Source organism: Emydura macquarii, unplaced genomic scaffold (genome assembly GCF_026122565.2).
Source record: "Emydura macquarii macquarii isolate MOO-44397 ecotype Brisbane River unplaced genomic scaffold, CSIRO-AGI_Emac_v2 contig_2205, whole genome shotgun sequence".
Taxonomy (NCBI): Eukaryota; Metazoa; Chordata; order Testudines; family Chelidae; genus Emydura; species Emydura macquarii.
In genome coordinates, this window is record NW_027132342.1 from 37,742,759 (window position 1) to 37,764,966 (window position 22,208).

At 38.5% G+C, this 22,208-nt stretch overlaps 1 protein-coding gene across 3 annotated transcripts in view; it reads left to right on the forward strand.

The window, feature by feature from the left end:
* OSBPL8 (oxysterol binding protein like 8) overlaps positions 1-22,208 on the forward strand; it is a 182,920-nt gene that overhangs the window by 113,030 nt on the left and 47,682 nt on the right. For 2 of the 3 annotated variants that reach the window (XM_067559909.1, XM_067559911.1), the window contains 2 exons: positions 8,778-8,848; positions 21,385-21,465. In XM_067559909.1, the coding sequence (XP_067416010.1) occupies positions 8,778-8,848; positions 21,385-21,465 (152 nt within the window). Of the gene's footprint in view, positions 1-379; positions 580-8,777; positions 8,849-21,384; positions 21,466-22,208 lie in introns of all 3 variants that reach the window. The other variant, XM_067559910.1, reaches the window with a different exon arrangement.

A 22,208-nucleotide genomic window follows, 5' to 3' on the forward strand; every position in this document is an offset into this window, starting at 1 on the left:
CAATGTAAGTTTGAGGCTCAGGAGACAAGCAGGCAGAGGAATTGGTTTAACAAATCTATTCTGAAACCCTAAGTACTGACAGTTGCCATGTGCCCAGTGAGCAGTGCTGAACTGCAGCCTGGCTTGAGATGTACTGATTGAATTAAAGATGAAATATCACTGAAGCAGGAGGGTAAGAGGAGGGACAATCCATTCCACTTCCAGCTCAATAAGAGAATCTGCAGCAGCATAATTTGAGCCTATAACTTCTCTGTTTATTGCTGATTTTGACATCCTCACCTCAGTGTGTACTTATGTTCTTTGTGTCTGTTCTCTTTGGATCTAACTAATCAGAATGTGAGGTAAAAGTCTGTTACTGCAACATTCTTGTTCCAACCAGCTAATGCTAACCAGCTGTCTGAGTGAACATAACCCTAACACAGACCATCTAACTCATGAAGGCAGAGGGTCCACTGCGACGTAGGTTTTCTTCATGTGCTGGGGTTTCGCCTGGTGTGTTTCCTGCACGAACTGATGGCCGAAAACTTGTCCGGAATGCTTCGTTTGGAGGATACAATGAACTTTCCCCTGCTTTACCAGGTTTGTTTTGTCTAACTCTTGCTCGGTAGATCTTAACAAAACCAAAACTTACCACCTCAAATCTATCAACACAGGTGAAAACCTTTTACTAAAATACTGGTATTATAGTAACTAGAATGAATATTCCAAACATACTTCTGGATGAAATCTGATTGTCGGAAGAGCAGAAATTTTTTGTTTTTGATATATGGGTAAATAAACTAGCTTGTTTCAGAGAGAACATAAGTGTGTCTGTCTAGAAGGGATTTTGTATGTGCTTGATCAACAATGTGGTGCTTTGTCTTTATTTGAATACAGGAGGAAGTTTTTTGCAACTGAAAAATTAAACAATGGGGAGAGAATATCTCCAAGGACTCTTAAAGTGAGACACAGATATTTTAAACTGTGTAGTTTTTAGCAGTTCCATAGCAACCAATGCAAAATTTACACACACACTGTCAGTGGTCTTGCTTAGAATGACAAGTCAAGAAGCTGAGTTAAGGCTAAAATCTCATTCTTAATCACAACTCCTTATGTCTTTTTTTTTTTTTTTTTTTTTGTATTGCAGGGGTCTTTGGTAAATGAATTTATATAGGACGGGCTTGAATCTTATCTTGATCATACATTTCAACCTGTTATGATAGGTGAAGGTGTGCAGAGAACAGTTGTTCTCTGTTCTGTTCTATTGTGAGAGCTGTAGTGGATTTTTAAAACACTTTTAATTGTACATCTACAGAAGTGTAATTCAAAGAAATATGAAATGGGCATATATTCCTATATTGTAATTTAGGAAACTTTGACTTTAAAAATCCAAACGTTGTCAGTCTGAAGTACAATTCTGTTTTGAAAGTTACAGTGTAAAAATGGCCATTCTGCTGTGTATGTGTGTGTGCGCGCGCGCCAAAAATAAATGTTTGTCTGGTTATCTCCATAGAGATCTTTGGAAGAGGAAGCTGTTTCATTCCTTTATTGTATGTCCTCAGTAGTATAGCTGGCTATGTTGCAGTTAGTTACATCTGTGGAAATCCATAGAGGATAGTTGGGTTGCTGAGCATCACTAAGGGGCAACTCCTTAATATTCAAGTTATGCCAACTGTCCCTGATGGCCTGATTTTGCCTGCAGAACTTTTACTACAAGTGGAAGTGGTCAAGAAGAAAAAACACAACATGATTCCCCAAGCCTAGGCTTACTCTGCAGCACTGGAAATGAGAGAAATCCTCTTTTACTTATAAACCAAACACATTAATGAGACGAGAAACACAGACCACAGAGCACCATTTTATATCTTTTTGTACAGAGTAGGACAGCACATTAAGTCTTTTTTCTGGCCATTACTTGGACAATAACTTTTTTTTTTAAATGTAGGACAAATGAAAAAGATGGGGCTGTGTGGGACCTAGTAGTCTGTGGGAATTACACACATGACAGATTTGTAGCTCCTTGGAAGCTCTTGGTATGTCTTGTGTCAATACCTATTTAGGTAATACATGTATCTCACTTGACAGATATAGCCTTTCAGTTTGCTATGTAAATAGTTGTTTAGGCATATGGAAAACACCTTATGTAAAACAAGTATATGTAGCTGAAGTCCTGAGGAAATGCTTTGAGGGGAAATAGTTACTGTGGAACTGATGTTATTCATTTTTATAAAAGTAAAATCTCATTTAGATAAATTAGTGGCCAGAGTTGTTGTTTTTTCGTTATACACTTGCCAGTTTTATTTTAACTACATTAGCTTGCTGGTCATGGAACACTTGAAACTACTTAATTTCCAACAAAAATGTTAAAACTGTTTGTGGGGAAAACACCCAAAAGCTGGGTATTCACACTGTAGATGTTGACAATGCCATCTCCATGTATTGCCATTGTGTGCCTCCTGCATTGTTCCAGACAAAACATGTTGTTCCAGAGCTAAATATGCTGTTTCCCTTTCATGCCCCATGGTGATGACAGCATTCTCCCATGCTGCTACCTTCCCTGAAGCATAGTGCATATAATCTTTTTGAGAGTGCTTAATTCTCCAGGTCACTGCATTATCTTTCAAAACTGTTCATTGCACTCACTGCTCAAATCAACCTGCTCCTTATCTTGATGTGTCAAAGTTGACAGCCGTGTCACTCAGTTGACATTAGATGATCTTTCCGATCTCTTTATTTATGCTGTCATTTTTGCATTGGTTTACATATGGACTTTATAAGAAAAAACACAATAATGACAGTTCTGACATTTTGAATCAAAATGAGTTTGGTGTTGGTATTACATAGGAATGAATTTCTTTTGTTATTTTTTTTTTCACTTAAGTATCCTAAATGTGATTATTTCTTGCAAAATGCACAATCAGCATATGAGAATATGAGATGTTGCTTGGTTTTTTTTCCCTCCTACAAGTTTGATTGTCTGGTACACTTGCAGGTGCAACATGAGAAGAAATGAAATTAACACATTGATGAAAAACTTCATTTGTGAAGTTTAAGCAGGTTAAACTCAATTTCAGTTATAAAATGGCACCATATTGTAAACTATGTACCAAGATTACCCTGCTCAAACAATAATGTAATGACTAATCCTTGTGCTTTTTTAAAATTGGTTTTCTGTAGAGAACAGAAGAAATATACATTCTGGAGGAATTTTAGTCCAGAAAGTATTGTTTTAACTGTACAAAGTAATATCGTCTCATTGTGTTTCAAATACATTTTTGAAACATCAGAGCTCTTGATAGTCAGTTCAATTCATATGTAACTGCTAAACTCTTACTGCTATTGTATAAAAATACTATCTTGCAATCCGTTGGGTTTCATTTAAATGTGATGAGACTGCCAATTATAAAAAGAATTGCCTAATGCTTACAAGTAGGCACCAAAATTAGGGCCTGATCCAAAACCCATTGACTTCAATGAGTTTTGGATCAGGCCCTTGGTGAACTTAAAATCGGGGGCCAGATCTTGGCCCAGGCCAAATCTGTTTTGTTTTCGTCTGGTGGAGGAAAGCAAATTTAAATACGGCCTTAGTAGCCAGCTGAAGAGTCTCCTAGTATAAGTGAATTCCACTAGTGGTGTGTAGCTAGCCCCAAGCCACTCATCACCTCCTCCCACTCCTTACAACTCTCAGTATAGGGTATACGAAGGGAGAGGTTGTTGGAGTATAGCAGTGCCCTGGGCACAATTTTTGGCTGCTGTAACAGCCTCTTGAAGACCTTGCAGCTAGGCTTAGGTTAGAACAGCTTTGAATCTGCTTTAACTTATCCTGGGGGGTGAACCTGCAGCTCTGGGATCAGGTGAGAGTTAAGTTGCTCATCTTTGCCATTGCACTTGGTACTGTGCTGAGTCCACCTCAGTCAGACCCAAGGATTGGTCTCCTGAGCTCAAAGTAGAATGTAATGCATAAATCTGAATAGATTCACACATTAGGACAAAAGAACTCAGAGAGCAGTTTGCAACTAGCACTATACATTTTGCGTTGAAATGGGACACTAAGGATACTTTTAAAGCTGACACATCTGTCTGCACATACCTTAATTCATTTTTAAGATATACTTTAAGTTTCTAGTTGAACAGGGCTGAATGTGCAGAATCTTAAGTGTACCTAAGAAACCAGTTATATGAACATGAAGGAAGGGAAAAAAAGATGAGTTGAAGACTATCAGTGATTCAGATTGAAGAACTTGAGATGTGTGGATTTGAAACAGTTTCCAGCCCCTCTGGCATTGTCAGTCCCAACCTCCAGACAGTGACCTCAAATGCATTTTACATTAGCATTTAGTACCAGGAAATGCAGACTTTCAGTGCCTTAAGGGCTAATAGAAATAAAAATAAAGTAATAACACAGAGCATAATGTTCAGACAGATGTGTTATGCCATATTATCTCTATCAAAAGTCTATATACATTTATAGATAATGTCACAATTTATCACTGATGGAAAAATCAGGTTTATTTTTGTCTACAATAACAAAAAACAAATATAAACTCTAACCCAAATTGTTCAGGAATGTAATAAGTCAAGGGGCAGCTAATCAGAACGGAGTACAGTGTATACTAATTGAAATACATATTGACTATAGAGTTTTGGTCAACAAATAGTTTTAGGGTTATTTTGTTACAAATCTCCTTGAAAGTATTGGACTACTATTGCTGCTTTTAAAATAAATAAAAATAAATAAGCTTAAAATACACAGATGCTTCTATCATATGAGATGGCTGTGACTAGATTAAAGATAGAAAACTGAGTGTTATAGACAGTTTTCATAACACCAAGGAGAAAAATCTCAAGAATATATTTAGAAGTTTAAAAATAAAGCTATTTTACTCTGGGGGGGGCAGGGGGAAAGGCAACTTCAAGACAACACAGTGCTGGGATGCAGAACTATGCGGGGTGTCTTTTGGTAGTGGAACAAAGTTATTTATTGAAGAGGTTCAAAATCTGGGACACTGTCTTAAATAGCAAGCTGAGTGCAATAGTTTTGCTTTGGTTCCCTATTAATTTTTAAAGTGTAATTGATCAGTAGAATAGTAAAGGTTTGAAAGAAATAATAGAAATGAGTTTGATACAACTGAACACTGAAGAGAGAAGAAACTAAAACATGGAAAAAAAGTTTGGAGAAATAAAAAACGTGTCAGTAGATCAAATGACATCCTGCTTTCCTGTAATTCCTCATACCCCAGTTGACCTATTCAGTTTTCATTTGTGCCTGGTGAAGCTGATTAAATCTATGGAACACTTTATGAAAGATTAGAGGTAGGTGTATGTGTGTGTATGTAAAATTAAGTTCTGAAAGCTGTCATCCTTTAATAGGAATCTGTGATTTTATAGCTTCTATCCTCTTAATCACAATTCTGATGTTAAACATTCCCGTTTAATTCAATTTACCATCTCTTTTTGTAACTGGGATAGTCATTTTCTGACCTTTTCTAACCGTTTCTCCATTTAGTTTTTTCATGTAACATCCAGAAATGTCAAAACTGTCTAAGGTGGGTGAGGTAATACCTTTTATTGGATTAATTTCTGTTGGTGAGACAAGCTTTCGAGCCCAGACCAAAAGAATAACAGTGTAAACTCGAAAGCTTGTCTCCTTCACCAACAGAAGTTGGTCCAATAAAAGGCATTACCTCACCCACCTTGTCTCTCTCATAGCCAGAGACCACCATGGTTACAACACTGCATGAAACTTAGACTAGTCTCTTAATCTGTGTGTATTGCATAGAAATATGTGCTTGTCTAAATTGTTGCTTTAATTGAATATTTTAGGAAATTTATTTTGGTTGCCTTACATTTTCAGGGCGCTGGATTCCATAAATTTTTAATTTTGCACCTTCACAGTTCATATCAAATACCTAATTCATATATCTTTAAGGCCAGAAGGGACCATGATGGTCTAGTTTGAGCCCCTGAACAACTGACCATCGATTTTCATCCAGTAATTTCTGTATCAAACCCAATAACTAAAGCACTTTTTTCAGAAAGACACCCAATCTTGATTTTAAAGACTTGCAGTGTCTGAGAATCCGCCATGTTGATTGGTAGATTGTTCCAGTGGTTAATCCTGCACTGTTTAAAGATATGCACCTTATTTCCAATTTAAATTTGTTTAGGTTAAATTTCCAGCCATTGTATCTTGCTATGCCTTCATATTTTAGATTAAAGAGCCCTCTGCTACTACAATCTTCTTCTCCCAGTGTAGGGATTTACACAGTGTGATCAAATCACCTGTTAACCTTTCACTTAATTTATTGCTGTTACTTGGGCACTGCACTCCTTGATCTGGTTTATAGGACAACTTGTAAATGAAGAGTTTAATAGCCACCTCTGAGTACAGTGGAATCACTCAAAGGGAAGATCTACAAGGAATACAGTTGTCTGTGCACAAAGACTGTGTAGAATGTGACGTCTTTTTAAATTAATACTTAAAAGGAAGAAACTTATTTTGATGTACTGAAATGTGACCCTCTTCCCCCTCTCAAAGTTGGTTTACAAAAATGAATTTATGCTATTGGCTACCAAACCAGAAAGAGCAAAATATAGCAGTTCTTGCATAACCTGGAAGTCCTACCTTATTTGAAATGATTTTGGGTTTCTCCTTTATTTAGGTTTTAGTTGAGATTACTTTTTGTCACATGACTCCAGCAACATGAGGAAATTTCTAGAAATGGTTATTTTTGCTGGATTGTGTCATTAAATGGTATCTGATATCTTCTAGGCAACATAAGTCCTGGATTGGAGCAGATGGTGGCTCACAGATGGGCTTTGGAAAATACTGGTTTCTGTTCAAACTAAAAAGAAAGTGTCCAACTTTACAGTAGGAGGGAAGCTGCTTTTAGGGTGTGTGTTGGGAGGAGGGAGAAGGAGTGAGCAGCCCATCTTGAGGGAAACCAACTATTTTTTCCACACGACCTCCTTACATCCCAGTGTCTTCACAATTCCTAATTCTTAATGCAGTCCTTCAACCTGCAGGAGAGGTGTAGTCCATTTGAGTAACTTATACCCATGCAACATTTTTGTCTGGTGAACTAGCTCTCCTGTGTCCTAAGTCTTTATGGTTTATTTGCAGGCAAAATGGTGCAAGGCTTTTCATCTGGCTGGGTCTGTTCTGAGGCATGTTTTTCTTTCTGAGGTGAATTTTGAGTTATCTGTGGTGTGCCTAGATGGCATACCAGCAGGTGCACTCTGATTTACTGAAATATGTACATCAGGAATTTTTTATTCTTGCACTGGAAAAACTATTCCAACAAAATGCAGCACTGGTATGATCTGTTCCAACAGCTCATCACATGCATGATATTGACTTCATTTGCTACTTTATACTTAGCACATTTCATACTATAAAAGTGAAGTGTGCCATAAAGTTGTATGATGGCAGCTTGGACATTGATAAAAGCCCAGTGTTATTGTGTAACTTACACATATAAAATATTGTAGGTACGAATGAGTGTACATTTTTGTTTTAATTATTTTAAAGTTAATATTGTATATGTCACATACACCATGTTGGACTCAAAATGTAAGCACATATTAAGATGTGAAGCAATCTTTAATCTGGAGAAGAACTACAAAATGGCATATCTTGACCCATCTATATTGTGTATGCACTTTCACCTACATTAAACATGTCAATTTACTGCTTATGTACAGTAGTTTGAAGTATTTTAATGAACAAGGTAAGAGACTTTTTTGTTTTCTGCTTGAATATATATTTGAGGGACTGAAAAAGCTCATGAGTTCTAGCCAGTGTATTGTTAGTGACACAGTCTCACTGTTTGGAATCTTCATTAGCATTTCATTTACTAATAGCAAACTATATCCAAACCAGATGTGTACATTTTCAATATTGTGCATGCCATCTTCAGTGTCTGGCTATCCATTTTAAGAATAGTCCTACAGTTGTTTGCTATAATCAGTCGTACAGGTATATTATGCATTATAGATGTTCATTTGGTAGTGAAAACTGCAAAGTTGTATATCATTTTAATTGTAACCCTTTATTTTGAAAAGCTTACCTTTTTCAGTGAGGCTTTCCAGGCTTGCATCTGCCTAAAAGTTAATAACTTTTTTTTAAATTGAGCAAAATCTCTTTGGCCAGTTTTGAGTCAAGTTTTTTTTCCCTTCGTTTAAAAAAAAAAAAAAAAAAAGACACATTTTTCTAGTGCCTGGAAGTACCTAGAAGTTGTAATTGCATGTTTTTGTTTTTTAAAAAGCATCAAACAGAGAGGCGTGTCTATTTAGTTTGAAAAAAAAGTTGGTTCTAATTTAATAAATATATCTTTTCGAACATTGTGTACTGCACATTCACAATATAAAACTTTGTAGAGTGTGGAGGTGCACATTTAGGGCAATATTTGTGTATGTGTGAGCAGCTCAAAATCTCAGCACCTCTAAGTTTGAAATGGCAGTTGGGCAAATCATATATAATGTGACATTTAAAATATGAATAAATATACAGAAGAATGTTTTTCAAGGGGTAAACTAATTTTGTTAAGAAACTCAAAAGTAGCTATTGATATGTTGAAACCTCAGGATATATTTTTATTAAACATTGTTATTGAAATGCATTTTATAGTGGGGCGCAGTGTGTTTTGTTTTTAAAATTTATTTGCACCATTCTGGATGGTGACAAGACAAGTGAAATTTGCTAATTTTATGTTTTACTTTTCAACAGCCAGATTAAATAAAATACAGTGTATTCAAATGTGTTATTGTACTGAAACAATGTCATCTTCTCTTTTGAGGTTTTGATAGAGGGAAGGATGATGTATTGCAAAGTAAAGAAGATTCAGCACATTCAATGTCAAAAAGCAAGGTAAGCACATCCACTTTTCCAAAAGCTGATTTTAACACACACAATTACACAGTGGAGTTGTTCTATGCACTGTGTTTAAATGCAAATGTATTTAGTTATAGTGAGTGTTGATCTGGTGGATTGCTGTGCAGGCTTCTCAAGAGAGGATTAAATATTAATTAAAACAGACAGTTTCTACTTAATATTATCATCATTAGGGTGACTTTAAACATAAACCTGCAGTAAAAATTGAAGAAATTCAGAGTTATAGTTAAAAATCTCATTTAGAGGATGGAATCTCTTAACTTAAATCAATTGTAGTGTACTTTTGAGCAGCAATGTTCTTGATATGTAACATGAACTCCCAGCCTTTGACCTATAGGTGAGAGTGGCGTTGACTGAGTCATAATATCTCCTAATGAGATGAGTTGAGGGTAGTGAAAGAATCTTTAATGGGAAGAGGTGTATTGATAAACAGTCATTCTATGAAATCATAACATTTTATATGTAGTATGTTTTGAAATACAATAGTATATTTAATGTTGCTATTTCAGAGCATGAAGTAATCATTCATGAATTCAGTATGAAGCCCCATTCCTGTGAGGCTCTGAGGGCTTCCTGGGAGGTGCCAAGTGTCTTTATCTCCCAGGGGAGTCAACAATTGACTTGTGATGGGTTGCGACTGGAAGCTGCAGAACCTTGGTGTCCCCCTTAACTATCCAGTTGGGTTTGCCTCTCACAAAAGTCTGCTGGTGACAAACAGCAAGCTCCACTAGAGCCTGTTATCACCCAACACAACAGCAGGTGGAGCTACACACCCAACAGAGTTATCTGGCTGCTCTCCAGCCATTAACGAACCATCAATGGATAGAAAGGCACCAGCCAGTTCACTCCATCTCCCTGCTTTGCACCCCAAAGTTTCCCCATCCTGCTCTGGTCAGAAGCCTGACCAGGATAAGTTTATTACCTAGTCCACACCTCCCCCCCATGTGGGGATGGCATACACCAGCTTTTGTTAACTGAACTAATATTTTCCAGATCAGAGGTAGTTACCAAAGAAATAAAAAAATAAGTTTGCAGTCTAAATTCTATAAAACTGAACAGGATTTGAATTAGGCAATGTCTCACCCTACCAGATGGTACAAGCAGTTCCTTAATACACAGGTTGGTTCTCTCTCCCAACCAGAGACTACCCTTCCCCTTGTTCAAAATTCTTGGTCTTCCAGATGTTCCTTCAGGTGTTGAGTTGTGGGGGAATGAATCCAAGTGATGATGTCACTCCTCCCCCTTTTATAGCCTCTTCCAGCTTGCTGGAAAGACCTGTGATGTGATGTGACGGGCTGCCCCCCATTGATCAAATAGTATCCCACTGTGTACCTGCTTCCTTGGTGAAGTCTCTAGGGATGGGGTTGGGAGAGCGAATTCCCTTTAATGGCCCATCAGCACGTCTGGCTACTCCATTGTTGTATCTGAAAAGCTGGATGGCTGTGTCCCACCTCACAGCATGTTCTAGTAACATATACAGCAATATTTAATAACTTCACATACAATAGTAGCACATACAATCCAACAGGATATTAATGTTTAGCAGATATAAAGACTTTTAAAATGGCATACACAAGGCATTTCACAAGGCATACTTTGTACAGAACGTATCATAATTATATGACAAAGATGAATATGGGGTTTCTAGGGTGTTGCTTCCAGACAGAGTATCACACTACTGATCTTCAGTATAAGAAACTTTGTTACCTTTTTACTGGGGTTTTTTTTTAACATTCATTTTAAAATTAGAGCTGGTCAGGAATTTTTTTGAATAAACGTTTTTCATTAGAAAACTGTTCTCTGGAGATGGTCAGTTTTAATGAATTTCTCACTTTGGAAAATGTTTTGAAATGATCAAAACTTCTTGTTCTGACTTTTTCTACACAAAAACAAACAAACAAACAAAATAAAAAAACAGCTCAAACTCCAGCCTGAATTACAACTTCAAAGCACCGTCTTCTCTGCTATTTTTAGTGTGCAAACTCCACTTCCACAAGTGGACTCAGGCTAAGTGGCTTTTATCTCTGATCTCAGATCCTTTTGTACTTAGAGCCTGATAAGTTATTCATGTAAAGGTTTTCAGGCACTTGCCTCAATGTTGTAAGACGTGGTATTATTGAATCAGACATTTTCTAAGGATTTTAAGAAATTCCCAGATTCTGGCCTAGGACATCTTGAGTGTGGAAGGTCAGTGTAATAATACAGAGAATGTACTACTGCCATCTTCTCTTTTTCTGTGTTCACCCCCGCCCTCACAAGTGCTTTAAGCTTATGGTCTATGGCTGCAGAAATCTTAAATTTGAGAAACCTATACTTACATAGTCTGGTGCAATATGAGATCAGTTTTATTTGTAATACTTTGTCACCATCTTAATTTTGCTGTTCATGTACGTGCTATAACTTCTTGATCTGGGCGTAGGTATCTAATATGTAGATAAAGTAAGTCTAATTTTAGTGATTCTTGTATATTTGGTGGCACATGGAGCATTAATGAAAAATGTGGAATAGTGGCCTTTAGTATCTTTCTAATCAAGAGTTTGTAATGTATATCTTTCTCTGTGGCTATAAAGAAGGCCACATTTTCCACAACGTCTATATGAACAAAAGTAAAGAACCCTTCTATTTAGTCACTAAATTGAAATAATTTATTTATAGATGAGGTTGTCTGTCAGTATTTTCTCAGGGCATCACTACAAGGACAAAGTGAAAGCTGTTTAGGTGCCTTAATAGAGTGTTCTGATTCAATGGCAAAAGATCTGTTAACACAGGGTTATGGTTGCTTGGTTGTATGTCAACCCCTTGTAGAACGTTGAGTTGAGGGAAAACTCAAACGTCTGAAAACCAGGAAATGCACAGTTAAGGTTGCCTATGTAATAGTTGGGCCTGGTTGGGTAAGGTGTGTTTGTGATATGAGGATGAGAGAATTACTTTGAGATGCACCACAGAGCTGTGAGTATGATATGAGGAGATCTGTTTTTCACTGTTGTGATAATTGGACTTACAAATTTACCCTAATTATGTGTGTTTAACTGTAAGAAGCTAGTGAAAGCTCATAAAATGTCACAGTAACTTATAATGTAAATGTTGATGGGGAGATAGACTGAATTAGTCCAAACAGAAAGGCCTACTGAAATAATTCAGGGACTGTGTTAAGATTGTGCCTGGTAAACAAGAAGAGTGTGAGACCAAAAATGAATTAACCAAAATTGGAGTGTCATCAATTTCCTGATTGGTGGACAAAATGAGGGGATGTGATATTCTAACCATTACTTCCTTTTGGGGTCCCTAAAGACTTTGGGGAGAAAATTTGACTATTAGGGCAAGATCAACCAGCATGGTTGCCATACCCACTGTCGCCTGGGACCCTGGAACTTCTTCATCCTAACCCTGAGTGATGTCTTGAGCAGGCGAGAAACAGGGACCCAGAAAACGTGGCCATTTTAGCTGGCTCTAGCTAAATCCCAAATACCAGCTGGAATGTGAGACTCTCCCCCTCATCACCCCCGCTGTCCTTTTCCTTCCATACTTTATTTCTTCTCTTCCTATTCTCTCCTTTTTCCTTCTGTTTCATAAGAGTCTGGCTTAGCTGGTCAAGACTGTATAGTTTGCCACATTACTGTGACCAGGAAGGGCAACTAAAAGCAATGCCCTAAATAGCCTGATGCTAGTACAAGCTTACCAGGTGTGATCCTGGTTACTGGAGGGGCCATACCGAGAATGCTCTATCAGGGTAAACTGCGCAAAAAAAAAAAAAAAGGGGGGGGGGGGACAATCCCCAAAACTGTTGGTTTAGTCTAATAATTAGGTTTACCAAGCCAGTAACAAAAGAGCTTCTGCAATACCTTACTGGTTACCAGAAACTAAAATACAGTTCCTCTTAAGCAATCCAGCCTTTGGTTCCCACCCAGACAGCCAAGTCTAATATGGTGAGGATTACTTAAAATTGTATTCACCATATAAAAAGTTCTACCAGTCTCAAGAGATTGGACACATTACCCATCGGGTCAATGAATATTTCGGATCTTACCCAAATATATGTTTACAGCCAATTCTTATGAACTAATCTAAGATTTATTAAAAAGAAAAGAGCACTGTGATTAAAAGATCATTTTATATACAAATAGGAATAAAGTTCTTAGATAAATTTCATAGCAGAGATGGTGAGCTGCTGATCTGAAAAAATCCTTCCAGAATCAGTTCAATAAGTTATAGTCCAATAGGCAGTCCACGTGCAGAGTTTGTTCAAATTCTTCCATGAGAAATAGCAGAGTAATTCAGGTGGACCTGGAGACCTCAGTCTTGCGACTTAAATTTCCCCTGACAAAGCTCAAGCAGATCTGAGTTTAAAAGGATCAGGCCCTACAGTTCCTCTCTAGTTCTCTAGCAGGCTATGATAACCTCTTACCAGCAGAAAACACAGCAGACGTTCCTTGGATGAAGAATATATAATCTACATTGTTGCTTTGATGTAAATCTCTATTTCCTAAGCATACACTGGTAACTAGTTGCATTAATTATCATAATGTAATTAACCATTCGAGCAGTTCATAGATGGTTTACTACAAACTTCAAAGAGAAATATAGACAATGATAGTATTATACCAAACTTTCATCGAAGTGTAAATATTGCTTTTTGCTCTCTGAATCAATAGAACATAGTAACAGACATTACAGATAGGAACCGAAGTTTAGCACCTACAAGCTAATCAGATCACATTGTTAATCTTCTAACAAGATATAGGAAAACATAGACAAATGCAATTAGTACCTATTCTAATTCTCTAACAATACAGGTTGATTTAACATGGCTTTGGTATCTACAAGAAGCGGCCCTGTTTACCACTTTAGTACTTCTCTAATATGCCCATATTGGGTTACTTAGCCTGCTGGTTGTTTTAACCCTCACTGGCTCAGTGTCACACCAGATCTCAAGAGTGGCTGATAAAACTATGTGCTGTGCCTATGTTTCTCCAGCAGTGAGGTTGTAAGTGAGAGTCAACACCAGAGATAGAAGCTTCATTTTTTTACATTTGCTGTTTTTTTTCTCTCCCCATCTGTGTTTGCTTGTCTTGTCTTGTTTTCTAGGGAATGGAATCAGACTTTAACAACAGCTCCAGTCCATCTCTACTAATGTCTTCTCTGTTCCCCAAAAGAACAATTATTGCCATCTTTAATACCATCCAAGAGACTGTCAAACAAAAGGGGGGTTTCCTTCTAAAAACTGTCTTCCACTGAAGGGAAAGGGAAGAAGAGGTGGTGTTGTTAAAATGAAAGCCTTATTTAATAATTTACATTTCAAGTACTTCAAGGGATTTTCCTTTTCTGTATGTTTAAATAAAAGCGTTTAAAGGATTTGTAATGGTGTGTTTGCCATGGGACTAAGCAGGTCTCTGCATTCCAAACCCCAAACCTTGTTATATAACTGCTTAATGTTGGACAGTGACTGGGTTATGGTTAACACCTTTGGGCTCCTGACATCTAAATTAATATAAGAGCACCCTCCAACGTGTGTGAGCAAAGGGAAGAGTTGCATATGTACTTTCTGGATCCAGTATGCTTTATTTCAGTGCAGAATTGTGTACCCTATATAATTAGCAGGGTATTGGGTTTTAAATACAAAGGGTCTTGTCAGTAGTGAGCTGGGATATGAGAGCAGTGTTAGTATTTAATATCTGCAGGCACTCGAAGTAAAGCGAGTTTGGTCAGTGTGGTGTAGCTGAACTGAATTGTGTGGACTGTAGTTAACTGCTTGGTAGAGGTGTGTTTCTGAGATCTATGGATTACTTGAAGGTGCGTTACAGAGCTGTGATTGTGATACAATGAGATTTGTTTTGCGCCGTCTTGTTTGTAAGGAAAGGGAAGAGGTGCATATGTACCTGCAGGATGCATGCTTTCTGTGCAGAGTTGTCAGTTATGCCAGTAATAGGGCATAAGGTTTTCATTACAAGGATATTATCAGCTGTGAGATGGAATATGAAGGGATTCTTAATTTTTAAGTGAAAGTGCAGGTTGACATGGTATCCTGTGGGTAAGTGTAAATGAGCTATAAAAGGCTGTGGTTCTTACATTGCTCATGTGTGGTATTTTGTGGGGAATTGTCTAAGTGTGTGCGGGTACACTAGGATCTATGCCTCCTGAATCTTATAGTGCCATGGGCTAGTGTGAGTATATGCATATTTAGACATTGCTCAAAGAGAGTAAGAGAGGGAAGGTGGTGTGAGCAACCTTTTTTCATTTTTTTTTCTCCTTTAATAGTGTTAGATGGAATTTTGTGGGTGACAGTGAATGGATTGTAAAAGGAGATGAAGAGCTTGTACACATAAGCATCTTTGGCAGATTGGCAGAGTAAATGTATGTGTGTTAAGAGGGTGTATTGGGGCATTGCTTGAAGAGGGCAGAGTTCAGGTTGCACTGGCAACCTTCACTGAATTTTCTGGTTTTCAGAAGTTTGAATTTTCCTCAACATTCTGCAAGGGCTGACATGCCACCAAGCAACCTTTTGAAGCTAACCATGTTAGGGAACCATTAGGAGAAGGATAGATAATAAAACCAGAAAATATCATGCTGCTGCTGCTATATAAATCCATGGTATGCCCTCACCTTGGATATTGCATGCAGTTCTGCTCTCCCCATCAGACCTGGGGTTGCAGAAAGATTGGGGTGTATGGAGGTTGGAGTGAATTGGCAGAACTCAGGGGTGCTGGGAGTTGAGGTTCATTGACAGCTGTGTGGTGCAGGGAGCTGGTGCACTGGCAGAGCTGGAGAATGTCTTGTCTCCCTCACATGAGCCCCAACCTTGCTCTTCTCCCATACCACCCATCCCCCTTTATCCCCTTCCCCTTGCTGCAGCCCAAAATTCTCTCCTGCTATTCGCCCAGTTCCCCCACTCCTCCTCCCCACACCCCTGATCCCAAGAAACATTCACATGTCTGTTCCTTTCCACTTCCCTCCCAAATGACTTTGATTACATTCCCCCAAAATAAAATTGTCACCAATGACTCAGAAATTGCAGCAACCTCCGGCCTCTCAGTCCAAAGCTCCTTTTGTTTTAGGTGTGGGTTTTTGATTAACTTATCCTTTAGTTATGTTAACTGAAAGCTGAGCTCACAGCCATCAGTCACAATGAGTTCTGATTAATCTTGTGATTAGTATCTCAGTTCTAGTACAAGGAAACAGGGTTTTGTTTTGTTTTGTTTTGTTTTTTTTTGGGGGGGGGGGAGGGGGTCTGTAACCAGGGACACCATTTCAGATTTTGGTAGTGGTGGGCAACTTTTAACCATTATTCCAGGGGCTGCTTAGGCAACTGAAAACTCTAGGGTTTTTTTGCAAGTAATTAGTTAGAATTTTAGCACTGTACCTAAATCTTATATAAAGAAAATATAAACACCAATTAAAGCCATATTTTAAGTTTATTTGTAAATTTAGAACAACCAGGAGATAATACAGCAAAATATTCTCAATCCCACATCTGACTAGGTAGATTAGTGTTTCTCAATTATATTTCGCCGCAGCGCCCTTGCGCGGCCATGCAATACCCTCCGCCGACAAGTCCAGGAAATCTTCCCCTTTTCGGCGGCGCAGTGTAGGCTGGTTTCGGCAGCGCGCTCTGTAAGCAGTTTTTGGCGGCGCATTCACATTGGTTCGGCGGCGCGCGATTTGTGTTTATTTCGGCGGCGTGGTTCAGCTTTTTCACGGAACCCTTCAACTCTGGGGTTCCGCGGAACACTATTTGAGAAACACTGAGATAGATAATAAAGACAACAGATTTAGGCCACTACAAATGAAAGAATGTAAAAAATTTAATGTATTTTGTAACTACTTACGTGCTTTACTTTCTGCATTTCTCGAAACGTAGACAATGAAAAAAATTACTTTTTAATTCATTTCACTTTCAGTGTCCTAGTAAGTGTTCAGCCTGGCTTGGGTTTATGTGCACTGAAGGTTTTATACAAATAGTTATGATAAATAAAAAGGATTAAGTTGGAAGGAGGTTTCTAGTGTGTAGCTGTAAGGATTTGAGAGAGTAAACATCGCTTCAATGAAATTCACTGAGGTACTCAAGTTTGAGACTCTGCCCTCCTTAAAAATATTAAAGAGTAAGTACAAGAAGAGCTAAAATTACTTACCAGTTGGAAAAGGACACACAGCTACAAAATGGCTGCTTGAGGGCAATAGTAGCTTGTATCTGCACATACAAAAGGACCAGAACTCCTCAGAAGGTATTCTGGGAAAAAGTTCCAAGAAAAGTACAACTCTGGGGAGATTTGGTAAGATCAAGGCATTCACAGCATTTATATGTAACAGCCTATGTGGACCCTATCTGGTAACCTGACCCAACCAAAACCCATTGTAGGCAAAGGAAAGATTCTCACAAGTGGGATTAAATGGCAGAATAAATGGCCACACTGGGGTATTGCTATTTACTAAAAATTGAGAGCATTGGAAAAAATGGGAAAGTTTTAAGTGTAATTTAAACAATATTTGCAGTGTGACAGCATTTACTTATTTCGTCACTGCAGGGAAAGATTCCAGATGGTCACTCATTCTTCAGTGCTGCCCTTACAGCCTGAAACTTCCAAAGCTGGGCTGTCTCTGAGGCTAATCATCACCTGAATGCACCTGGGGCTGCTGCTCAGGAGAGGGAGGGGGCTGCTGCTATTGTGCTGTGTCTATTGGTGTCACGAGGAGCTTGCTCCTGCCTTTTTAACATGTCAGTGTGAAGGTGGGGGCAGATCATGGTGAAATCTGCAACTTCAGACTAAGCACACATCCTGCTGAGAGTTTGCCTTGCTTCCACCAGCTGAACCTGTTTGGTTTTTCAAGATTGAAAAGTGCTGTGAGGCTCCCAACCTCTCTGTTGGCTGTGCCACATTCTGCATTCTTATTGGCTGAGCAAAGACTAGGCCACTGAGGGGAGGAGGGAAGAGGAGCAAGCAAAATCATTGAATTGCTCCTAGTCCTGGCTGCTGAGGGAGAGGGAGGAGGGAAGAGGAGCCAAGCAAGCTATGTCACTCCCAGCTGTTGTTATGAAAAATCAGAAGAGGGCAAATGCCATACCCTGCCCTACCTAAATGGCGCCCCTCTCTGTAACTTGGGATTCTCTTTGTCAAATGACCCCATATTTCAGTCATTAGCAGTACCCCACGTCCTCATAAGGCAGACCAAATTTTCAAAGGAATCAAAGTAACCATTTGGATTTTAGAGCACTTACAAGAGTCGAGCTTTATGGCATATAATGAACTGGTGGGAATGGAAACCCTGTAGTGGTTTTTTTCTGTATTGGTGCATGCACACTGCAAAAATGGCACATTTTCTTAAATACTGTTCTCACTTTGGATCCCCCAGGATTTAGTGGGTTCCGTGCATCTTGTGTAACACCTGATAAATTGTGAGACTGTTTTGATCTGCATTGTATTCATAGTTTGATCTCTAACTCTGGCAGACGGGGAGGAGAGGGACACACATAGAAACTTTTTGAAAAATGGCTATTTTTTCAGGCTTATCTCTGGAACCCCTGGCTCAAGTGACCCCAGATTTGGGTTACTCCCCTCCTGAGGCACACGATACTTCAAAGGAATCTAAGCATGTTGTTTTTAGAGGATTTAGGGGGGTCAACCTTTAAACCAAAGTCCTGATGTAACCTTAACTCTAGTGCTGCTATTGCCTACTATATTATCTTCAGCACTCTGATCCAGTGGCTTTATGGCCTCTTTACCCTGGAAGAAAAGGGCACGACCTGAGTATTTACTTATGGATTTTTCTCTATAAGGAGGGTACCCTGTATTCTTCATGCAAAACCAACAAGTTTAATCCCTGTTTAAACTGAAAAATTCAATGCAGCCTTAACTATGGAGCTGTTATGGGGGAACTTCCATAATGAACTTATAGGTATTACATTTTTTAAAAAAATAACTTTTACCTTGGTGTAGTTTCCTACACCCAGTAGTTCCTGTCTCCCAGCCCAAGTGCTCTGTAGCTGACGGAATTCTGTGATGTCATAGTTGAGAAGGCTGGACCATGTCAACCTTTGTTCAGTCTCTTAGCTCTGACTCTGGATCACTTCAGATGCAAAACCCATCATTTGATTCTAGTACACAGTCACGTCAGCACTGGTCAGGGAAAAGGAGAAAATACTCTTGGTCATTATCCAGCTCATTTCTCATCACAACAGCTGTGTTGGGCCGGGAGCTTCTGAGCCCTCTTTCTAGTCTGTGATGGGTTTTTTAACTGAGATTCTTTAATTTATAATTTAACTAAATTGCTGTTCTTTGCATATCAATCCAGTTTATTTTCTCATCTTTCCATTTGAGGTTCTTACTCTTGTTTTCTGTCAGATAACTTTAAGTCTTTCTCTCCTTTCTACTTACTGTCTTAACTAGACCGCTGTACAGCTGCAATAAGGAGACAAAATATATTTTCTTTCCCCCATTAACACCTCTTTTTCCATCTTTGGCTTTGTAGTAGTTGTTTGCCTGACTTTTGATAGGTCCGTAGATCTCAGGATAAGCTTTCAGAGTGACAAGTAGCTGTCCCAGCTACAAAGACTAAGTGGCAGCCCTTTTATCTAAGCATGGACTCGACCAGCAGTGATGAAAGTTACTCACCACCCAGTACAAGGAAGGTACAGCATGTACCTCGCTAGGAGCTGCAGTTTTCTCTTTTACAGTGTTTCCTATTTAAAATGTTTTCTCTTGTAATTTTTTATATGTGAATTTAATGTTTGGGAAAGGTGCTGGGTTGACATCCCTGGAGTCCAAAGTCTTCCATTTATATATCAAACAAGTACCCCATAGGCAGCTTCATCACAGTGCCTTTCTAATGAACTTCAACCCTCACACGGCAACTGAGTTTTTGTAGTTCTATGGTTAATGTGTGTTAGTGTGGGCCCCATGCACATATTTACACTTCAGATTGCATTAGATTCCTGTTGACCGGCAATTTGAAAAATTCAAAGTGTTATTTTGGGTTGTGTTCTATTACACCTGGATTTGTGGATTCTCTTGGCTTCTCTCCTCACAAATGCTTGAAATAAAGTAATTATTCCTTCCCCTTTTGCCAATGCAATAAAAGTACTTGAATCCTTATGACTTAATAGACCAAAAATTCAAATATCCAGTTGTGTATTTAGATTTTAAACCTACATTTTATTTTGTTCAGAACAGGTTTCTAATATGAATGAACTGGGCTCCCTTCCCCCTCGCTATCCCACATGTAGCTGAATTTTGGGAATCTCCATACTTGCACATTTTGGACTCAGTCATTCCTACGTGTTTCAGAAAGAAACTTTTGGTGAATAAACTTTGTATTAGAATTTGAGACTTGAAAATGGACAACTGGCAATCTAAAAAGCTTAATCAATTAAGAGGTTGCTTTCAGAAAATTGTCCTCTAGTTCATATAGGCAGCAAAATGTCTGTCTTGGTTCCTGGGCATTTTGCTACACAAGCAACTCTTGTCAATCAGGGTTGTTTCAGTGCATAGAGAAATAGATTTCTTTGTAACTCATCTGAAATTTATTTTTTAGTTGGGATCAGATAACTACCGAACACTTCCCTTTGGTTAACTGGGTTGCAATAGTAATGACAAGTGATAAGTTGTAACATTACAGTAGACTTTCCTGACAAATGTCCAGTTACCAGTCTTTGGCTGGCTCAGTCAGTGTCCTCTTCCAGTTCCCTTTCAGCTAGTGGGCAACAGATAAAAAGAAACAATCTTTGAATCTTTTAAGACATAACAAAAATCATGTGTTGTTGAGTCAGCATATTTTCCAGCCATGAATGAGGACTCAGGTTTTATAAGCAACCTTGAGTCCCATTCTCCAATCTGGTGGTGCTCGTTGCTCTGCTGAGATGTCTTGATTGACCTTCTGGAGTTGTGGGAGAGGAGAGAGCAGTTACTGAACCCTTCTTGAGCAGCCATAGTCCATAGATTCATGGAACAGATTTAAGTGTGGTCTGAAGAGGTTGCATGATTTCCTTCATAGGTCAGGGGATGAGTGCCTCAGTAGCAACTGGCACAGAAGGAGTTGTCAGTTTATCAGTGGGGACACTTAGGGTCAAATATTGAAGAGGTGAGCTCCTCCCAGTTTTAATTCCTATGGTCCATCTTTCATCCAAATAAAGCATTTTTTAAAAAAGAACAAAGCCATGTAGCTCTGGCAAAACAATTCAAAACTGGTCACGTTTGGAACATCAGAGGTTCCTTAGTAATAGACTACATGCAACACATTTACTACACATAGTTGAGCTTCTTCTGGAGGATTCACTTGCAGGCTTCTTCAGTTATTAAAGTAACTGATGAAGTATAACTTTATAAATAATTTGTAAATGAACTGGGTTATAAGAAATTGTTTGATTTTTATTGAAGAAAATGGCGAAGACAGTGGAAACCTATAGAAGTACCTTAGCACGTCACTGCTTTATTTATTTATTTTTGGTCTGAGTGAAACATTATCCTAATGTGTCCAGGTATCTATCAGCAATACTTACTTATTCTTTATTTTGTAAATTTCAGTCTGAATCCAAGCTTTACAATGGCTCTGACAAGGACATCTCCTCTACTTCAAGCAAGCTCACAAAAAAGGAGTCTCTTAAGGTGAGTCATTTTCCAAAATAATTTATTAACAGCCTGTAATCTGACCATCCAGTTAGGCCACCTTCCAGTCAGAAGCTAAATAGAGATAAGACTTCTAAGGTAGAGCCCTGGGCAAGACTATTTTTTTTTTTAAGTACAGCTCCTGTTCCACCCCGCAATACCCACCCCCACACACTCCTGCATTGTTTCTTGTATTTTTATCTCATTCCCACCTGCAAAAACCTTAGATCCCACAAGAGAGACAAATTCCCCCATGCGAACAAAACAAACAAAAAAGAAGTTGGTAAATATATACACACACGGAATTCAGACACAATTTTTACCACTAAATGATAAAACAAATCTTTCTTAAACCAAGTAAACAATACTTTAACCCCCATTGTAATAGACATAACATCTCTTTCTATCCTTTGCTTAAATTTAAGTATTAGAACCTTTATTTGTGGGGAGGCGGGGAAAGAAAGAAAGAAACATGGCTGAAATTCTGTTTGACAAACTGATGAAAGATTTAGTGTTTTCCAGCAAATTACTGCAGTCTGGTTTTTTTACCCAACCGATTCTGCCTGCAATAAAGTACATTTTACCTTCTTCCGCTATTGTGGCAGGAGGTCCTGTGGGAACCCAGTCCAGCTGCAGGGTTCTACTCTAAAGAACATCTAGGTGTTACGGAAATAGAGTTGGTGATTTGGTAGGTGGCTCTTATGTCCCCAGATCTGTACTGGGCCATTGCCTCAGCATGATGC